The sequence below is a fragment of the Botrytis byssoidea genome (genome assembly GCF_014898295.1).
Source record: "Botrytis byssoidea strain MUCL 94 chromosome Unknown BBYS_006, whole genome shotgun sequence".
In the NCBI taxonomy this organism is placed as follows: Eukaryota; Fungi; Ascomycota; class Leotiomycetes; order Helotiales; family Sclerotiniaceae; genus Botrytis; species Botrytis byssoidea.
Window position 1 is genome coordinate 1,191,224 of NW_024065847.1, and position 21,015 is coordinate 1,212,238.

Here is a 21,015-nt window from a genome sequence, read left to right on the forward strand (position 1 = left end):
AAAAGTGAATATATACATTAAGAGATATCATATTTGCATCAATTCTTTTAAAATCTCTTTCTAAAACCAATATATATAAAAATTCTTCAGCATCGGAATAATGGTCGGTCCAATACTGATACCCGTAACAGTTAGAAAGTAGAGCATTCGACTTAAACATTAGACTATAATAATTAACTAACTATCTGATTTAGACACTATAAGATGCGATTTCTATTAGCGTATTATATTATCTATAACTTGCAATCTAGAAGAGATTATAAATATTATCTGTCCTCTTCAAATCGATCTATTATAATAGTACTTTTCAGAAGCGTTTTAGTTTTTCTTGTCTTAGTAGAATAATGGGAAAGCCGATAAGATTATAAATCTCTATAAAATTACAAGAGACCTTGTCATCCTATACACAAGGATTTTCGGCACTATAGGATAGGTTATGTTTTGTAGACTCACTGCGGGGTAAGTGCCAACGTAGATACTAATTCCAATGAAGGGAGCCATAATGGTTGAATTGGCAAACACTTGAAATAATCATTTCCTGCCATAAAAATACGAAATTTCAACAAGACTACTCGAGTGTTGAAAGTTGCGAGCTCAACAGCACTATGTCATCCTCACCAGCATTTAATGAAAGCTTCGAATACAGATTGCGTAAGGGACTAAATCGATTGCGGCGTAAGTCTAGAGACTCTTCGAAGGATGCCCATATCAATTCAACGCCGAAAATCCCGACAAATTCGAACACACTTGCGACTAAGTGAGTATTATCTTTTGACAACCAGACTACGCTAATCAATCAAGCAGTACATATTCAAGCTTGGAACGTCTAACGCTGCAAGCAAGTTCCAATTCCCTAAGCCAAGCGCATGATCTCTCAAAGGAACTACCAACAGCCAGAGACGATATAGTTCACACACAAATTGATCATTGCACCGCCCTTCCGAGAATTCATCTAAGCGGCATTGAAGATGACTCCTCTTCCAATCACTTGACGCCTGGCGCTGAAATTGACTTAGCCATTGTTTCTTTAGACGTTTGGAGCGCCGCATACCGTGAAGCAGTAAATAGTCTTGGAAAAGACATAAATCTTACTATTCTTAGGAGCGAGAATCTTGCGGAGCTATTTAAACAACTCGAAACTATTGATAAAGAGGTGACTCAACAGTCCGTCTTCTTGAGAGGGGTAGAATATCTGCATTCTCTTCAGGTACCACTAGACAGGTTCAAGCTGGCATTAGACCTGGCCAGCCCATTGACGAGTATTGAACCCACTACGTCGATGGTCTTTGGTATTATCAAAGGCGTGACAGCGGTAAGACTATTTTACTGAAATCTCTCACTTGGCAATTTCTGCTAGAAATATCATACAGAAAGCATTAACTTACACCTACTATATAGATTGCTATTAGTATTTCAAACGCTGATCTCAACTTCGCGAAACAAATCGGAAAAATGCTGGAACAGCTCTCCTATATTGATGATTGCGACACGCTTGGTCAGAAAACAAACAAGATAGATATACACAAGGTACTACTGCATGCCCTTTGAAAGCCTCTTTAACAGTTTACAGGCACTCGTACTGGTATATCAGAAACTTCTAGAATTCTACATTACCGCATTCGAGATACTAACCAGGAAAGGAGCAAAGTTGGTTATGAGTCTAGTTCTAAAGGACAGCCATCTGCCAGATATTGTCAAAGATTTTTTGGACCATGCTGACAACCTCCGAAAACTTGTGCAAAAAGCGACGTGGGAGATTGTTGAGGATATCAAAACTATGCTTTATGATTATGAAAGTATGTTATCCCCTATTAAGATATGTTGGCACAGCCTGATTTGTCTCTAGTTGCAGGGTGGCTAGGTAGTGAGAAGATGAGTAGACAAAACCAATACCATGTCTCTTTGCAGGAAATTCGAGTTGACGAGGCTTGTGAATTCTTGCTGGAAGATACAAAATTTATTGACTGGTACCATGCCACCGATTCCCAACAATTAGTGATCCTTGGCGATATGGGCTGCGGAAAATCTGTTGCTATGGCATATCTTATAGATGAGCTACGCCGACAAAATGAGCACCAATTGCCTCAACCTAAGATATGCTACCATTACTGTCGGGATGATGAGACTGGTCAAGCTATTTGTATCTTCTCAGTTTTGATTTTGTCCCTTCTTGGACAATTATCTGGCTTGAAGAGATCATTTTTCGACTGGTATAAGCAAGGCACGGCTTCCGGAATCGAGCTAGCGACAAATTCCAAACAACTAATTGAATGGTTGCTAAAAGCCTTAGAAACACTCGATCGCCCACTCTTCCTTGTGATTGATGGTCTAGATGAGTGCGATCGAGCTTCCCGGAGAATTCTTCTCAAGTCGTTGAGAGATCTGTCCCAAAAAACTCCGAGACTAAAAGTTCTACTCTCTTCACGACCCGAAGAGGAGATCCTGCAGCTATTAAGTGGTACAGCCAAGATCAATTTTAATTTTGATATTGAGCGAGATAGAATCATTGTTGAAGAGACAGTTGAGAGGCAGTTGTCTTACTTGTCGAAGCCTGTTAAAGCATTCATATCGCAGTCATTATCTCGCTTGGCGCAAGGAAGTGCTATTTGGACAAAGATGACAATTGAGCTCATAGAAATCCGCGGAATCCGGGCCCTTGGTCCAATGCGAGCTTTCTTAAAAGAAATACCACAACCTAAACAGCTTTCAAAGCTTTACGCTAATCTGCTTTCACGATACACTTTCAAAGATCCAGAAAATCAAAAGCTTGCCATTGTAGCGTTGGAAATCCTTGCCATCACCCGAAGACCTTTGAGTATACTGGAACTTGCTTGGGCGGTCCTCGTGGGTACGTATGATGAGAAAGATATTAGTATGGATGTTCTTTCCGAACTCGTAGATCACCAGAGAGTCATCGGCCTAATTCAGCCATTCGTTGCTCAAATTGATTTCAGCGATGTCAGAAAGCATCAAGTTAGACTTGTACACCAGTCGGTAAAAGAGTTCATTTTCAAGGAATTGGCCCCAGATTCGCCTGGTCCAGGAAATTTGGCTATCTCTACTCAAGGAGGAATAGACCAAGTGTTTATCCAGCAACGCACTGAGAGCCTAGAGGCAGGAATTGTGAATATATGCATCAAGTATCTTCTCTTGGAACATGTTGGCAATGCTGATCTATTCTCTGAAGAGCAAGTGGCAATCGAAGAACTGCCTCAAGATTTCAATCTACTACTTGATGATAATGATGAGTCGAAGGACTACGATCCCTATTGTACATGGGAAACCTGGGAGGAACACATGATACATTACCTTCCGACTGAACGTGGCTTTGGTGAGCTATTCGTCTACGCCTCTTGTCATTGGATTGAGCATTTCAGCGCTGTTTCAACTAAATCTCTATTACCAAGTCTCGAAAGCATAGAAAATCTATGCCAAGCTGGTTCAACCCGTCTACGTAATTGGATTACACAAAACTGTCGTCCGAAATGTACAATCAAGCCCAGGTTCGTATTCGACAGTAGTCTTTATGATCCCCTCAGTATCACTTCGCTCTACGGCTCAGAAGATATGTTTCGGATTATGCTTGAGAGCTCAGACTTCAAAAAATCCAAATTCCTCCCCAATCCAGCTATGGGTGCTGCGGAGCAAATTCTTCAATGGGGTGATTTGTCCAGACTCAGGCTATTAATGAGAAGTAAGATTGGATATCAGATTCGGAACCTTGACTTTTTTCTGCTTGTCATGAAACAGTGGTCTAGTAGGATGGCGCATAATAAATCTCGCAAAGGCTGGGACGTACTATTCGATCTTATTGACGATGTTTCAGATATAATGGTCGAAGAACGATGGGGCAATGAACTCTTCCGAATGGCTGTCAGTATAGGCTGTATGCCTATGATCCGGAGGCTACTAGATGAAAGTTATCGAACGGTAGAACTGAGATCCGAATTGTTTGATAGGCGCGAAGCCCAACATCAATTGATTGCAGAAGCCGTTGTAGGAAATCACGTGGACGTTTTGGAATACTTATTAACGCAACACGATATCGAGGCACACCTTCAATACCAGAACTCACATGGTGAGAATGTGCTGCATCTAGCATCTCGTTTATGTAATCCTGCTATATTCCGAAGTTTGGTACCTCGTTGTAAGGACATTGTGTGCCAGACGGACGATCAGAACAATACAGTCTTAATGCGAATCATTATGAGCCCCTCAGCTACACAGAACCGAAGCGAGTCAGCACGAATACTGCTATCAGAAAGTGGAGTCTATGCGACAGGCATTTTTCGGGACGAGCAGCAAGAATATCTAAGGGAAGCGATGCGACTTGGCGATGTAGATATGTATCACACCTTGATTCGAGTAGGCAAAATGAACCCTCTTCCAGCGGCGATACACGGTGACGATGATCAAATAACATTGAAAGATAAGAATTCTGAAAACAAATAAGGCATACCAACAATGCTAACATTACTATGCGCGCATAGTGATGAATGCTCGAATCGACATAGGCTCAATTATTATCATCGTTCGAGATATTTATTCAAGATATTTATTAGCTAGTTCAATGTGACGAAAACATGCCTCGTACCACAGCAAATTTTCAGCCATTCCTAACTTCTTACTTATCGACTTCTTACCCTCACTGATGTTCTCGGGTTTTTTTAGTGAGTAACGTGGCTTATCAGCGTATGGTCCATATCACCAAGTGGCCCACTTCGAAAATATGCCAAAATCGAGGTTTTTAGAATATTAATATTTTAATAATAAATCATTATTTTTCTATATAAAAAAGCTTCTTTATAAATGATAATAAGATATCTATAATTTATGAGGTTCTTTTCATGAATATTTCATGATGGTGTGGTTTATCATCATGTGGGCTATTTTCACCTCAATTATTATATTGTAACATTGGTACTTCTGCCTGAAGTTTTGCTATTTCAGACCTCCTTTTCGGAGCTTTTATTATTTCTTCTGTTCTTGAGGAACTACCTTTATCTCTTCCCCTTTCTCCATCCCCTCCTTCTGTCTTTGAATCGACAATCCAAAGGACGATTTAGATTGATTCAATAATCAAACATCCAGTCGCGTCATTTCCAACTGCTGAAGTGATAAACCCACCCATCATCTCATTTCTCTCGTGCGTGTAGAATAAAGAGTGAGGGTTTCGTACACGACAAGTCAAAGTCAAAGGAACTCTGTATTATTTTGGTCACGGGAATGACATAGTTTCTCGCCAGAGCTATGTTTTGTGGGCAAGAGGGGGTTTCTAGCATGGCCTTATTAGCACCAGAAGAACATGCGAAATCAAAGTTGACGACAGGTCGATTTCCAAATGACAGTGAGAGGTCATTCTTTTGGCAGTAGGTGAGTATTGTTTCTACTGTAACAATGACATCAGAGATATCATCTTTTCGACTGATGAGAGTATGAGTTTTCATCTCAGATCCATATCTCTTAGGCTCTTGTCAGAATCTCATCCGTTTTGGTTTTCCTGGTTACGACGTAGGAGCACTACTTGAGGAAATTTTCCAAGTTATAAAACCATTCGCTCTGCTGAACTATTGTAGCCCTCGGCCATATAACTATCAAGCAGTTTCTAGGCACAACATCCACGAACAATTCTCCGTCAAGCATTCAAAGACATCGATGATCCATCTCCAGGTTACAAGCTGGTCATCACGTGTGAGGGGTCGTCCCGTAAACGCTAAGGTTAATGCGGCCCCACAGAACTTAATCCATCCCACCTCCCCAAGCAAGCATCAAGCAAAAAAAAAGCATGTCCTTAATAGTCGGCTCTCATAAACAGCCGACTAGTTCCTAGTCGGGGAAAGCGAATGTCTCCGGAAAGCGAATTGTTCCCGTGAGATTTTGGTGGTAGATTTATGATTTTTAATGAATAATATTTGAATTTCATGAATAATACTACGAATTTTGAAGCTATTCAAGATCTTTTAATATCATTGAATTGCTATAATCTTATTGAATATGATTATATAAAAAATTCGAAAATCATCCAAAAATTGAAGGTTGTGTACTTAAAATGAATTAGATTTCCGATAAAATTGAATGATTTTAGTGCATTTTGCACCCAAAATCTCACCGGGACAATTCGCTTTCCGAGGACATTCGCTTCCCCGACTAGGAACTAGTCGGCTGTTTATGAGAGCCGACTATTACCATCCAAGCCGGGAACTAATGCGTAGGTTCTTCGAAGAGAAAAGCTGACAGCAGCTGGCTTGGAGATAGAAACCATATATGAGAGAGATGCTAATGGTGTTGAGAGAGAGTGGGTTGCGGATAGAGGAGCAGAGGATCGAGATGCAATCGCCAGAAAGCGATGGCTGGTAATTGCCGTTCTGAAGAGACGATAAACCTGTCCATCGAAAGAAAGTTATTGTACACGACTCATTTACATATCATCTCTTTCATACCCCAGCAGCGAGGATAATGGTGTTTATTAGAATGCTTTTCAAATATGTTGCTTAAGAGCTAGAACGAGGCATCCGTAGATAGCTATAATCATAGTATAAAGAGGTTCACACCAATTAGTGGCAGACCATCAAAAGACCGCAGAGAATGTCCTCCGCTTCTCTGGAAAAACAACAGGCACAGAACAAACTGGTGAGAATAAAGTAAAACACCAATATGAGCCCAGTATGAGCATCCCCTTTAATCTATGACGCCGCCACTGTTTTGCGCCTATCGCTTCCGAATTATACCCAAATCATTGAACCTTTTCCGTCTCAACGACTATTTTAACATCTCCATCCATCCACTCTGTCTTTCTGACTGATAATAGAGCCATGGCATACGTTGCTTCCGATTTGACCTCGACCAAGCCATTGGGACCTAAAACCTTCATAACTGTCTTCTTATAAGGTGCTTTTACTGCCGCGTCAACATGTGCAGTAAAGCTGACAAAACCTACACAGTTTGTGGGATTCAAGGTAAACATATCTCTGATACGTTTGCCATTATGAACAATATTGATATGATACTCAAGTGGTGCTGGCTGCTTAGTACTGATCTTTGGAGGTTTAGCTATTTGTGGCTCAGGTACTTCATTAGTGGTCGCATTAACTGCTACGGCTTGAGTGGATGCAATTTGATTAGGCAAACTGAGTTTGGGATCAATTGTTGAGGGGCTGGATGCCTGAGTGCCGTGAGAAAACGCCGCGCCGTGTAGTTGGGAAAGCTCTTCCTCTTTCTTTTTTTGGATTCTTAGATTAAGGGCATATAGTCGCTGTCTCTCATTGGTGACCATGCGACGCAATAAAGGGGTAATTCTGGTAATGATCCTAGATGACTGTCAAAAGAATGGCACTTGAATCGATGATTACAAAACTCACCTATTCGGCATTTGAGGCCACATGCACTTCCTGGTAGCACCACTTGGAGAATCCTTACTGAAAAGTTTTTGGCCCCATCCCTCTCCTCCTTCTGCCTCGTCGGCCAAGAAATTTCTGACACATGCATAGAGCTTTAGCTTCGTCATATCATTATCTCTTTTTTCTTTAGTACCGACACATGCGCTTCGATCTGGGTGACTCGGGTCTAACATATAGTCCTTGGCTGCAGCTTGTAGCGTGATGAAGTCTTCAGGTGCTAACTCCAACTTTGCAAAAAGCTTCGACATTGCCGGTCCTACAATGTGGTTAGCCAAATTGTTATATGATAATAACGGGGAGGCTTACTAGTGTATTTTCTGTTAGTTGCTGTTGATTTTCGGAAAAGTGCTGCAGCTGAATAAACACCATGTGCTCTTGGGTTAAGATCAGGAATTGTTGACGATTTAGCTCGAGAAACGTTATCATCACCCTCGCCTTCACCCTCGACCTCTTCATCCTCTTCCTCGATATCAGAAGGTTCTGACCCCCATATTTCTCGTTCTCTCGCAGCTTCCTCTTCCTCTTCCTCTGTTAATTTTCTCACTTTTCTTGGTCTAGATTTAGCATTTATAAAACCAAACATTTCCCCGACTTCCTCTGCTGCATCTTCCGATTCATCCCTGCGACGCTTTGAGGATGCATTGCTTGGTGAATCTCGAGTACTTTGTCCGTTGCCATTATTGCTTGATGGTGTGCCTGATCGCATGCCATTTACCCCTCCAGCCGTATCGGCAGCTTTCAAAAGGGTCGCGAATTGTGCATTTGTGCTGGTAGATTTAGGAATCTCGTGATTGCGAGATGAGTCCCATTTTGTATTTGTAAGTTTTTCCAACAATTCTATTGGATCATCTATATCTGCAATATCGTTGACGGTCAATTCACGTCTATCTATTTATCGAGTCAGCAGTGTGATATTAGAGAAATGTGACATGGGAGCTCGCTACTTACTTGATGGATAATTTGGTAAATCTGCATATCTACTACCAGTACCATTTCCATGTTCATTCCCATAAGTTCCTAGGTTTCTCACTGAATGTGCTTCATTTTGAATTGTTGAAGGTGTATGGAATTGAGTTTCATTAGCCATGATGCATTCAGCGATTGATGGTGATGACTTGTGGGTACACGGTTTTGTCCTGTTTGCTCTTTGCTCAAAATGCGATTTTCTTTTTGCAACTTTGGCTTGGTGGGTTGGTGGGTTGATTGAAATGGTAAGATTTCATGTGATAATCGGGAAATCGGAATCCTAAAAAAGATTTTTTGCAAGGTTGTCACTATATGAATAGACACTTATCGGTAATTGGATTAGTCATCACCGGTCCATGCTAGCTTGTGGATGGATTTACCAACAAAAGCGGACGAGGCAGAACTACCTAGGTACCTAAGTAACCTTGGAAGTCCTTTAGTGGGCCATACAGATGCTAGTAAATGCTTCATTGTACGAATTCATCATACAAGTCGGTATACACACTAAATAATTCACCAGGGCCCATTCGATACCATTCATCACTCATCCAAACATCAGAACTGGTAGAATAACAGATAAATAGTCATTCTATCGATTATTGATACCTTTTCACACTCTTCCAAATGGAAATACTTTCTATTATTGTTCTGATATAATAGTTATGATAGAAACGCTTGCAACTTCATCGCCTATAGGCTCAGAGATATTTGCTCTGATTGCCCTGTTGGTTATTAGTCTAGTTGTACTACTTATACTCCGACATTATCTGCCAATCCGTACGACTCCGGCATACCTTCTAGTTCCTATCTTTTTCGCGCTCTGGCTGCCGGCTAGTATCGTATTACTGGTTCCTATTGATCTTGCTTCAAATGCAAGGACTGAAGATGCGGGAAATCGAGGAATATGGCTCTACGACCGAGTGCTGTTGGTCGCCTGGCGCATCACATACTGGCTCACATTTGCCTTGACTTGGTTCGAGACACTTCATGCCTCTATCTGAGACTATACTGATATTTCACCAGGTTCATTTTACCCATACTTGCTGAATATGCTGATGCCGGTTATCGAGATCCAAAAGGCCGTCTACTATTTTCTTTGCGCGCAAATGCCCAGTATCAAGCCCTTATTCTCGGGGCCGGCCTGGCTACGATGTTATACATTTTTATCAAAGAAGGAGTGTCTCCAGAGTCATTGAAGAGTGTCGTTATGGCTCTTGCATATTGTTGGGGGTTGGTTTTGGCCATTTATCTTATGGGTCATGGGCTTGTCGCAATACCTCGAAACCTTTTTAGAAATGCAAGCATTAGTGGAAAATTAAGGAGGCTTCAGACTCGAGCACCCAAAGTCCATGAAAATATGGAGGAAGCGATTCAGAAATTGGAAGATTTGGAGGCACAGGTTGCCCAGTTGGCTCAACGGAAAACAGGTACTGCGAGGGACTTTAAGGACTGGATCGAGGAACTTGCGGATGAAACACATTTACCCGAATCTCGACCGCGAACTTTGTCACACCGGATGTCTGAACCAAATGCAACTATTCCAAATGTCATTACGGAACGATATCTGGCTGATCTCAGTCGCCAGCTGACAAGAGCTAGACACAGTCGTGCCCGATACCTCGATGAATGGGATCGACTTCTCAAAGATGCGGTGCATACACAAACTGTATTGGATTCAGCGGCATCAAAGAAGATTGAAATCGGTCAGAGCTCCCCTCATTCTTATGCATTCAATCGAATCACCATTTTTACACCTCATACTCGGTATCTTTACGAGTACTTCTTCCTACCGTACTCCAAAACTGCGTTGGGAGTTGTTTTGACTCTCGCGTCGATATGTATCATTTGGTCTGAATTCATCAAGTCCATCAACCCCATTTTCTCTATTATTGCTGTCACGGTTGTTCATCATCGGGATAGTGAAAAGGGCGAAATTGGATTCGCAGGCCAGGTGATTGCATCTTTCTGGATCTTGTACATGTGTGCAGCAGCTTTGAGCTCCTTGTCTGAAGTCAAGGTTTGGCGGGGACGCGCACTTGTCAGGAGAAACACTCATGGAGAGGCTGCTATGTGGTTTGCAATGCAAGTAGCCAAGCTTTCAGTGCCACTTTCCTTCAACTTCATTACCTTTCTCCCGCCAGATGTCTACAAAAAGACGATGTTTTACAAGTTTCTTGGAAAGTTGATTGTATTTACACCTTTAGGGGACTGGTTTGATTGGTTTTTTCCAATATTTATATTAGTTCCTGTATGCGCAACCCTTTTCAACTTATATGGAAAAGTCAAAGATTGTGTGGGATATGGAGGAGTCATTGAAGATGAGGATGAAGAGAATGAAAGTGGCTATGGTACAGGGTCTTGGCGTGAAGGTCGTGATCTGATTGAGCGCGAGCTGAATGGTGGCCATTCATCACTAGGTGGACTTGGGGAAGTTTCTGTAGATCGACGTTCAGTTCCGAACAACCCTAACAATCGAGCGGCTCCTATATTGACTGTACCGCGAGCCGAGAGGCAACGAGCCCTTGGCACAGCATCTACTTCGAGACCAAGTGCTGAGCCCCAACAACGCCGCGTCGAACCCGAAGATGAGAACTTTTTTGAGGCACTGGGACACCGAATGAAGAACACCATCGACACTTTTGAACCACCACGCTTCCTCGAGGGAATCAAGAAACCGAAGTGGATGGGAGGAGATGATGAAAATGACGGACAATCAAGCAGGAGTGGGAACGATTTCACTCGCTGGTTTGGAGGTGGTAATCAAGAAGGAAGGGTAAGATTGTAAGAAATCTTATACAGTTTGTACTTTCTCATGGGCATAGCGGGCGGAGTTTGTATAAGAGTTGGAAATGCCGTGTACCTTGATACCTAGACACTTTTGAATTCATAGAATAATCAATGATAAGATATAGTTAGTATATCCCTCAACGGTTTTCTTTGATTAGCACAGGAGTCTCTTAACGAGATTAATAATTGAACCCCTAAAGATTTATATGAAACGATCAAAACTTAATATCTTCATCTTCATGTCTCTCATTCAAATATTCTAGTCCATTCTACTCGGTGAACCCCAGATCGTACAATGCACCAATCAATCTTCACCCTCAAAACTCTGTAATCCATTCTCCAGCCTCTTTTTAAAAAATCATCACTGATCAAAGCCTCACTAAGCCTAGACCTGCAGTTCTCACCGCAAGAAATAAATCCCTGTCAACACGGACTTGGCATCTAAATCTCCACAAGCACAGCAGTATCCACTCCGATTATCTATCTGTCAGACCCAGATTTGCCCGTTGACACGGGTTTGTAGCGGGGTTTAACGCCAGAGCCGCTTCATGTACCGGACGATATTTTTGGTCTGGAATATGAACTGAGTATTTTTCTTCTCTCTGTGTTTTTCTGCCTTCTCTTAACTTGTCTTACGATTCGTTGCGAGTGTTTTTGATCCTAATTGATTGTTGAGGAGTGACTTTGAATTTGAAGACCCGGCTGACCACCGATTCTTAGACTGAGAAAGACGATTTTGATATAGTGAATTATTTTTAATAAGCGTCTCTACATCTGAGGTCGATAGAGGGAATCTCACAATCAGACTTAATACATGAATATTTGTAAAGATGGATGATTATATGTTTACGTTAGTATTATGATCTTGAATTTGCTTTAGGGAAGTTTACTGATTTGATATCTGGTAGGTCAAATGTCGCTCGGTGCAGAAATGTTATCGAGCATACTACTTATTTGGAGATGGTATCTTATTCGGTAAGAGATGCTTCAGAACTAGTGAGAAAATCATTGCTAAGTTCGTTGCAGGATCCTACTTTGAATACGATAGAGGAACATCCTTTAACACCTGATGAATTTGAGAATTTTCTTAATCGAAGGGTGAGATGGATTGTCCTTGATATCGTGGGATTTCACTGACTCCCATTTTTCTATAGGGTGCTTTTGCCCCTCCAGAATTACCAGATGGAGTGGAGCAGATAGCATGTGTTCGGTTGATGTGAGCATTCATCGACGAACCTTTCATGATGAGATACTGACATTTTACAGCCTTCAATTAAATGCCAAGCACCCAGATACTTTCGCCACCAATGTCCTCAGTTTCCCATCTGCTACATATATTTCCATGGTGAAGACAATGAATTTACCTTTTAGATCAATCGAATCCGGGAGTGCCGTCGGTCCTATATTCTGGGCTGCTTATGATCAGGATGAAAAGAATCCCCATCTACGCAAGTTCTCATTCTTCTATAACCCAGACATCAACTAACATATCATCAGAAATCGTGAATCGCAAAAGTGATGTCCGGAAAAAGGGGCTGACGCGTGGTTGGGAACTAACTCTTTCTCATGATATCAACTCTGGGTTGACAACTGGATATGCGAAAGGCACAGAAAGTTCCGACATGGTAGAATCCATTAGACATCTCAAAGCTTGTATTCTCCAAATCGGACATCCGATGCTGTTGCCAGCCATCATCTTTTCCCACGACATATCATACAAAACCGATCTCAAGCAACGAGATGCACGTGACTGGCTGCGAAAACTCGAGCATGCTGTATCGATGCGTTCGGAGATCGAAGAGAAAGAGGGATATGTGAGGGAAGGAGTTATAGATCTCGATGCTATCAATAGAGATTTGGTTGAATGCCATTCCCAAGTGCTATGGAAGAGACCGAAGGCTTATCTGCAGATTTTAGCACAGCTGGAGAAGGCAATGAAGATGTTTGAGGAAAAACTACCAGAGAGGAGAAAGGACGAAACTATGAGAGCTTTACAGGCTAGCATGTTAGCAAGATTTGACTTCTATCGGGTGAAGCTTCAAGGTATCGATAGTTACGCATATACAACATTACAGAGATTAGATATCCAAAGAAGTGCAGTCTGTACTCCCCTCCCCTCAATTTTTGCATAACTAATCATAGAAAACTAGCTCTACAACATCATCGCCCAAAAAGAATCCAAACTCAACTTCCAGATGGCCAAAGAACAACGCCAGCTTGCTCACGCTGCAAAACGCGATTCTAGCACGATGAAAACTATTTCTCTCCTCAGTGCCATCTTCTTCCCCGGCGCCTATCTCGCTTCCGTCTTCTCGATGACTTTTTTCAATTTCCAGAACGAACCGGGAACACCGGCTGTTAGCGAGAGCTTCTGGTTGTATTGGGCAGTGACGATTCCGTGCACGATGATTATAGTAGGATGGTGGTATGTGTGGGAGAAGAAGCGGGAGAGGAGATACAATTTAGAGGATATTGATTTGGAGAAGGGAAGCGACGATATGGAGAAGGAAATCATGGCGACGATGAGAAAGAGAACGATGAGTAAGGCTAGTACGTGGGACAGACAGAATCCGATGGGTAATGCGAATGGTCATGGTCATGGTCATGTACATGCACATGTGCATGGCATTGGTGAGAAGGTCCATGGGATTGGCGAGAAATTGGGGAAGAAAATGGAGTAGCGAGTAAGCGAGCGAGAAAAGAGATGTTTGAGGAGGTGTGAGAGATGGATTGGGATGAATGCATATGGGATTTGGAGTTTGGGATATGAAGTTTTCCATTCTTCTAATCACGGAATAGGATATACATGCATGAATGCATGCAAGGAAGCAAGGAATGAAGGAAGGGAAAAAGGAGTTTTCGCTCTTAACTTTTTGTTTTGCGTCACCTAGTTTCTTACATGGATTTCACGGTTTACAATTTTCACGAATTCACGACGATGAGATCAGATCGATGCTACGATTTATGACGAGACGAACGAACGAACGAACGAATAAAAAACTGTATGGATATAGAAAAATGTATACAAGATATACATACATACATACATACATACATACCTAGGTATCAAGAATCAAAATCGAATAAATATAACATCTCGAATCTCGACACTTTGCAATACCAAATGAGACATTGATAATTTCCGAATAGATGAGAATGAGTATCTACTTTCAAATCTCGATTTTCGATCCCCCGCCCCCCTTTTCTTTCCTTCCATGCTCATTTTTGGGGTATATCCAGTACATATATATACATATAGTATACCCGCTCACTCACGATACTCATAAAACGATGAAGATAGAAGAAAAGCGATAGAGATCTTCGCGTCGTATTTACAAACTTACAAACTTACAGCTTTGATTGTGGTGAATCTAGCTTCCAACACTCGTCTGTTGTGCTTCTCTTCGATTTTTCCCTGAATCGGTTCACACTAATTGAAGTTTTACCTTTGCTGTATGCATCATCAAGAATGTATTGAGCTCAGCTCACCGGGAGTAAATCCCATGCTAGACAAACGAAACATTGACAACAATCTACGTAGGGGTGCTTATTTTGGTTGCATCAACTTATCTCTAAACTGTGAGATAGCAATGAGTAATAAATATTAGAGAATTGTCACGTTTATCACTTTCCCAAATCGACGATCAAATGCTCCAAGCGTGCCATATTCATGTATATGAAGTACAAAATATCAATTACAATCGAGTCCATAACCTTCCTCCCAATTTGGACTTACTCATTGTCCATGAACGACCAATGTCCAACCAATAATTACACATAAGAACGCCAACACAAAACCTCCACCGTTTCCCAGTCCCGACCCCAAGCCTTAACCATTCTACCTCGTACACACATATATCCATACGGAACATTACTCATCACCATCATCATTAACCTTTTCTCCTTTCCCATCCGGCCCAGATCCTCCGGCCACACTAGAAACAAACTCCTGGTATTTGAAAACATCCTGCCGTCTACTTCCACTCATTGCTCCTGTGTGTTTTGATAATGCTTTTCGTGCTGTGAATCCACCCATAACTCTATCGACTTCCCGTTCCGTCAAGGGTTTCACACCTGGATCCGGTGCTGTGTGTATCAAGGCATCTCGTAATTCCGCATAATCGACTTGTCCACTATCATCTTCGTCAAATGCAGAGAATGCATCTAACAATTCTGGGGTTGGCGAAAGAGTACATAGCTGTGTCGCGAGCGAATTGAGAAATGTAGGGAGCGCGATGGTCTGTGGGGTTGATGGTGGAAAGTAGCCAGCCAATTCTGAAGCGTTGGAGGAAAGACCTAGAGAACATTAGCATCTTGATATACTTTGTTCATTTTGCAAAGCTAACATACCCAATTGAGTCAACATGTCAGCTACATCTTCTCTACCAACTTGTCCATCGCTATCTCTATCCAAGATCTGGAATCCTTCCCTCATTTCTCTGACTTGCGCGTTGGATAATTTCGACAGCGCATTATCGTTATCATTAGAATAGTTCGAACTCGCTGCTCTCAATGGACCACCAAATCCCGGACTCAATTGTGCGCCTTTTGTAGGTGAAGGTTCCGCTTCACGAAAAGCTGGAGGAATACCTCTTGGAGTCCATTTACTTGTATTTATTTTGTCTGACGAATTGGGTGTAACCGAATTACCAAGTCTACTTGGCGTCACCATATTCTTGACAGCTGCAGGATTTGGATTTGGATTTGGAGTTGATTGTCTTAAAGGAGAAAGGGAAACTGGAGTAGGGGGTTGAGATTGGGATTCAGGTCTTCGGAATGGTGAAGCTCTAGGTGACCCGAACGAGAGCGGTGATGGTTTATAAGAGGCCGACATTGACTACCAAAAGTCAAAGTGCATTAGTCTTGCATTTTCCTTTTATGGGTTCCAATGCATCATACTAAAGAGATGGAAGTAACGACTTTTGAAAAGTGGACCGGTGACAACTTACCATGGCTGTTGCGGAGGTTCTGAAGATTCCCCAGAAATTCCGTACAAAAAGAGTGTAATGTTTAATGTTTGATGGATCTTATTAGGTAGATAGTGAGAGTATAGATTTATTTAATTCTTGATGTTGTGTCAGGTATAGATGTAATTGAGTTGACGTATTGATCAGATCAAAAGAAGGCAAGAACGGGAGATGGAATTGATTGAAATGGATTGGACAAATCAATGTTATGTAGCTGGAGGTATGTGTAGGAAGAGTAGAAGGCAGGTAATGAAAGAGTGAATGAGTGAATGTATGAATGAATGGTAACAACCTTATTATGAATTTTAATTATGATGAAGATGGAGAGGCTGAATGTTTTGGTTCGGTTGCTGGTGTAAACAAAACCAATTGGAAGCACACCAACAGCAAGGTTATCTCAATTCATCGATTTGATTGGTGAATTGAGTGAATTATAATTAGATAATAAGTTTCCTAGCACGAGGCTAATAATAATTATTAATAACTGGGCTGGACGGGGTAGAGATGCGAAGGAATCCAAGAACTTGGATACTAGGTAGGTAGGTAGGTAGGTAGGTAGGTAGGGACGTAGGTAGGTAGGGACGTAGGCAGGTAGGGACGTAGGTAGGTAATGGGTTAAGATCCTTCGATGATGAAGCATACAGCAGGTACAGAGTATAAGAATACATGGGCACAAGAAGCTTTTAAATATTATTCACGACCTTGGTACCATGTCTAGGGATGGATGCAATTGATCATTCGGAAATTGATTAATCGGTGATTTTTATCGAGGATTAGACTTTGACCCAATCATGGGGATATCTTGGAATACTAAGTCGCCTTGTGAGTATTCCAGTACCAAGGTATGTAGGTAGTATGTACCTAGGTAGTAGGTAGGGAAGATAGATGGCTGAGAGATACTACCTAGTAGATAGATGGATAGATGGACAGATAGATGGATGAACAGATAGATGAATAAACAAGTAGCCTTGTACTACAGTGTACATGATTCAATTAGTCGTACATAATACTCCATAGATACCTACCTAGCCAGCCCTTTTCGCAATCGCCGAACTTCACAAGTCACAAATATCAACATTTAACATCACAATCCCGGTTGAGGAACCTGGACCCCTATTTATGGATAGATGGATTTTACCCCTGAAACGGAAAGAAAAGAGGGAGCAAACCATTACCACTCAACCACACAACCATACAACCCATACAACACTTAACTAGCTATCGGAAACACAAAAGAGAATTGGTGTTGCAGGAATATTCTCTCACTCTTGTATCAATCAATAAATACCCTTTCGACTCAATAATGAATGATACGTTACTTGAGCACTTGAATACCTCCAAGACTAATATAAGGTACTTACTTACTATATCAATATGACTACTTTACATGACCATATGAGACCTCTAAATCCTTTTCGTCTCATTCTTATTATTTAGCTTCTTCTCCTTTTCTCCCATCTTACTTCTACTTCCATATGACATGTGTTTGGTTTGTCTTGGATCCTTTCTTACATACATGATTTCTCTTCTTCCTCGCCCTCTTTTTCTCCTTCTGCTTCGTCTTCTTCAACGGTAATATACATAAAATCTAGACGGCGATACCCTTGAAATCCAAAAATTCTTCGATAGTTGACCAGCGCACGGATTGAATGAAGGCCTCAATCTTCCGCTAGGAAGTCTAAAGTCTCACAAGTGGGACTGTTACTGATACTAGCGTGAACCTAGCTAATAATTGCTTTCTTGGTCTACAGGAGATTCCAGTACGGCATCGGCACTTCCATATGCGCCTCCAAGTCGCAAGGTCAATCCTACAAATATGTCGATGCAAGCACTTCGTCCCACCACGCGGGGTACAATAGGAAGTGGAACAACAAGTTCGAATGGGAGTTTTCAAAGGAGAACTTCCTTATCTTCATTTCCATCCTCTCGTTCTCCTTCAGTCATGTCACAACGTCGTCCTTCACGAAGTCCGAATCCCCCACCAATAGACACGGATCGAACTTCTGATCCAAGTACCGTCACTTCCAAAACTCCCACCAGCGGTGTATCGTCCCAACACTCATCATTATCCGCTCCAAATAAATATAGTCCAGGCGCACATCCTGCCAGAAAACTGAAATCACAATATCCTCGAGGAGATACAGAGAATCATGTCGAATATATACTGGTGGCATCATTTGACATTGACAAGGGGCCAATTATGGAGCATCAATACCCTGTTGCTATAACGGGCGACGAACATATGTTAGCAGAATTGATGTTACCAGATCAAGCCCACGTTCGAAACCAAGATTGGACAATATTTTTCCTACATAAAGATACGAGTCAGGACGAAGAAGAGGCAGAGGAGAAGGCAGAAAGAAAAAGACTACGAAAGGCAAAAAAGGAAGCTAGGGCAGCTCTTTTTGAGAGTGGAAATGTTGACCCTTTAGAAAGGGTGGATGGTAGTGAAGAGGAATCATCAGAAGATGATGAACCAGAAGGAGGCGAAGGTCCGCCTTTAATATATGTTTTGAATCTTGTGAACACAAAGCAAGACAAGACGGCCAAAAGAGGGGCTGTAGTGAAAGCCATGGCAATATGTACTCGACATCCATTTCTGCACATTTATAAGGTGTGTCATTCATAATACCTAATTGGCAACCTACTAATTTTTGACAGCCACTTCTATTGTTAGCTCTTGAAGAATATTTCAAAACGCCTCAACCATCTACGCTGGCGGAGTTATATGAGGCTGTAAATACAATGGATTTATCATTAATGCCTAAATTGAGCATACTCGAACGCCATCTTCTACAAGCTAGCGACAACAAAGATCTATTTGTAGAGAAGTTCGAACAAATGATTCAAATGCGTATGGCGGAGGACAAAGGCGAAGCGCTGGACGATATGGCAGCCATGTCTGAAAGTCCAGAAAGGAGACCAGGTTTGGTGCGAAATGGTACAAAGGCACATGTTCAACAACTAATACATTCGAATTACTCGGTACCTCGGGACACACACGAATTTGAGACCAAGGTCATGTATAATGGAATTCCGATACCTATCAAGGTTCCTGTTGCAGTATCTCCTGAGACAGTCGGGGATTTTTCTCTTGTAAAACTCATACAAACATACAACGATCCTCATGTCAAATCCCCTATTCCGTTCGCGCTACATCCTCATCTTACAACGGGAGGTGTACATACTCATCCTATCATTGTGCTAGTCAATGCAATGTTAACTCAAAAACGTGTCATCTTCCTCGGCCACAATCGTCCATCAGGTGAAGTTGCTGAAGCTGTACTTGCAGCTTGCGCTTTAGCATCCGGGGGAATTTTGCGTGGATTTACACGCCATGCTTTTCCATATACCGATCTTAGTAAAATCGATGACCTTTTAAAGGTACCAGGATTCATTGCAGGTGTAACAAATCCAACTTTCGAGAATCATCCAGAATGGTGGGACGTATTATGTGATATACCATCTGGTCGAATGAAAATCAGTAGTCGAATCGAGCAAGCACCACTTACAGAAGGACTTGCAAACTTCCAGCAACAAAATCCGGCTTATGCTAGTGCTACAAATGTTGCAACGTCAACGAGCCAGGCTGCCAGTGATCCAACAGGTGATGCTGCATTCATGAATGATGTGATCCGCAGTATTGCAGCTAGACATGGTGAGGGTGTCATTCGAGCCAAATGGCGAGACTGGGTTGTCAAATTCACCAGAATCTCGGCCCAATTCGAAGAGAGTGTTTACGGCGCAAGTGCTTTGTATATCGGGGTTGAAAAAGCAGAGCCCGGTAATGAAAACGTCAGCGGCCACGGATATGTTTGGCCTGATGATCATGCGAAGTTCCGTGAGCTTGCTAGTAACGTAAATCGAATTGAGGGCTGGAGATCCACTCGAAGTTACTACAGCTTCAAACAGGTATGTCTTGTGCTTAAACTTTCATGATACTAAGAACTTACAATGCTCAGGACCTCGTACAACTGTACAACTTTCGACCTTTGAAAGCCCTTGACCTCCATCATTTGCACGATCGTCTGCGACTGACAAAGCTCACTCCTAGTGCAAGCCGTGATATATACGTTGCAATGGAGAAATACACACATTCATATGATGAAATATGCCAGCTTCTAGCCGTAGCACCCGAATCACATGCAGGACTCTTCTATATTGCCCTTGGTCTTTTTCACAAAGATCGAGATGTTCGGATGAGAGTTGTCGATTTGTTGGAAAGGATCAGCGATCATGAAGCTGGGCGACATTGGTGGAAAGCCTTGAGTCGATTCGAGAAATTGGCTTTTATTCGCATTAGGAGAGAAGCAGAAGCAGAGATGAGGGCTAAGCTGGGGGGCGTTGAGAGAGATATCTCGGCTGATGGTGACGCAATGGTATTGGGAAGACGGGTCAGTTGATATAGCAAGAGAAGGATTTGATCGCATGTTGGTGTTATCTTCTTTTTATGATTTTACGAGATCATGATCATCGCGATATTAGATGGGAGGTGCTAGGGTGCAATTGTTTAGGGACTGCATTGATTCATTTACTGGACTGAGAAATTACAGAGCCATGAAAGAACGAAAGGAAGTTCAAGAGATAGATACCCCGGGGAGACAGAACAGTTTTGCGGTCGAATGGAACGGCATTATAACAATGCCACCATCATTTTATGATCCGTATATTTCGTCTAGACATTGGACATTGAACTTGGCGTATGTCCCCGGTTAACCTTGATCCTCCTGGTGAGCCAATGTAATTTATATACCTCAAGTCATGAAGAACCCACAGGAATTATTTTCCTAATACAGCATCAAAAAATCAATCATGGAAAGCTTGACCCAGAATTCCGAGTAACGTCCGAATAATGTGGGGTAACATCAAGCTTCGAAGGAGGGGTCGAATAGCTTCAA

General features: G+C 42.0%; 6 protein-coding genes across 6 annotated transcripts; 4 read left to right on the forward strand and 2 right to left on the reverse strand.

Moving 5' to 3' along the window:
- Window positions 1–605: 605 nt before the first annotated feature.
- On the forward strand, window positions 606–4,452 carry EAE97_003805 (uncharacterized protein; the record flags this gene model as incomplete). The annotated part of the gene is made up of 4 exons (XM_038874317.1): window positions 606–757; window positions 805–1,312; window positions 1,571–1,796; window positions 1,847–4,452. The coding sequence occupies 4 exons, from the start codon at window positions 606–608 to the stop codon at window positions 4,450–4,452; spliced, it is 3,492 nt and encodes a 1,163-aa protein (XP_038734926.1).
- Window positions 4,453–6,733: 2,281 nt separating this feature from the next.
- On the reverse strand, window positions 6,734–8,484 carry EAE97_003806 (uncharacterized protein; the record flags this gene model as incomplete). Its single annotated transcript, XM_038874318.1, has 4 exons — window positions 6,734–7,307; window positions 7,359–7,653; window positions 7,704–8,285; window positions 8,346–8,484. The coding sequence occupies 4 exons, from the start codon at window positions 8,482–8,484 to the stop codon at window positions 6,734–6,736; spliced, it is 1,590 nt and encodes a 529-aa protein (XP_038734927.1).
- A 541-nt stretch (window positions 8,485–9,025) lies between these two features.
- On the forward strand, window positions 9,026–11,148 carry EAE97_003807 (uncharacterized protein; the record flags this gene model as incomplete). The annotated part of the gene is made up of 2 exons (XM_038874319.1): window positions 9,026–9,336; window positions 9,387–11,148. 2 exons carry the CDS (start codon window positions 9,026–9,028, stop codon window positions 11,146–11,148), a joined length of 2,073 nt encoding a protein of 690 aa, XP_038734928.1.
- An 832-nt stretch (window positions 11,149–11,980) lies between these two features.
- On the forward strand, window positions 11,981–13,831 carry EAE97_003808 (uncharacterized protein; the record flags this gene model as incomplete). The annotated part of the gene is made up of 7 exons (XM_038874320.1): window positions 11,981–12,000; window positions 12,059–12,125; window positions 12,177–12,248; window positions 12,305–12,366; window positions 12,417–12,598; window positions 12,648–13,249; window positions 13,301–13,831. The coding sequence occupies 7 exons, from the start codon at window positions 11,981–11,983 to the stop codon at window positions 13,829–13,831; spliced, it is 1,536 nt and encodes a 511-aa protein (XP_038734929.1).
- Window positions 13,832–15,021: 1,190 nt separating this feature from the next.
- Window positions 15,022–16,102, reverse strand: EAE97_003809 (uncharacterized protein; the record flags this gene model as incomplete). The annotated part of the gene is made up of 3 exons (XM_038874321.1): window positions 15,022–15,446; window positions 15,501–15,987; window positions 16,100–16,102. 3 exons carry the CDS (start codon window positions 16,100–16,102, stop codon window positions 15,022–15,024), a joined length of 915 nt encoding a protein of 304 aa, XP_038734930.1.
- A 1,831-nt stretch (window positions 16,103–17,933) lies between these two features.
- EAE97_003810 (uncharacterized protein) lies at window positions 17,934–20,833 on the forward strand (the record flags this gene model as incomplete). The annotated part of the gene is made up of 4 exons (XM_038874322.1): window positions 17,934–18,731; window positions 18,779–20,029; window positions 20,080–20,511; window positions 20,603–20,833. 4 exons carry the CDS (start codon window positions 17,934–17,936, stop codon window positions 20,831–20,833), a joined length of 2,712 nt encoding a protein of 903 aa, XP_038734931.1.
- Window positions 20,834–21,015: the final 182 nt, after the last annotated feature.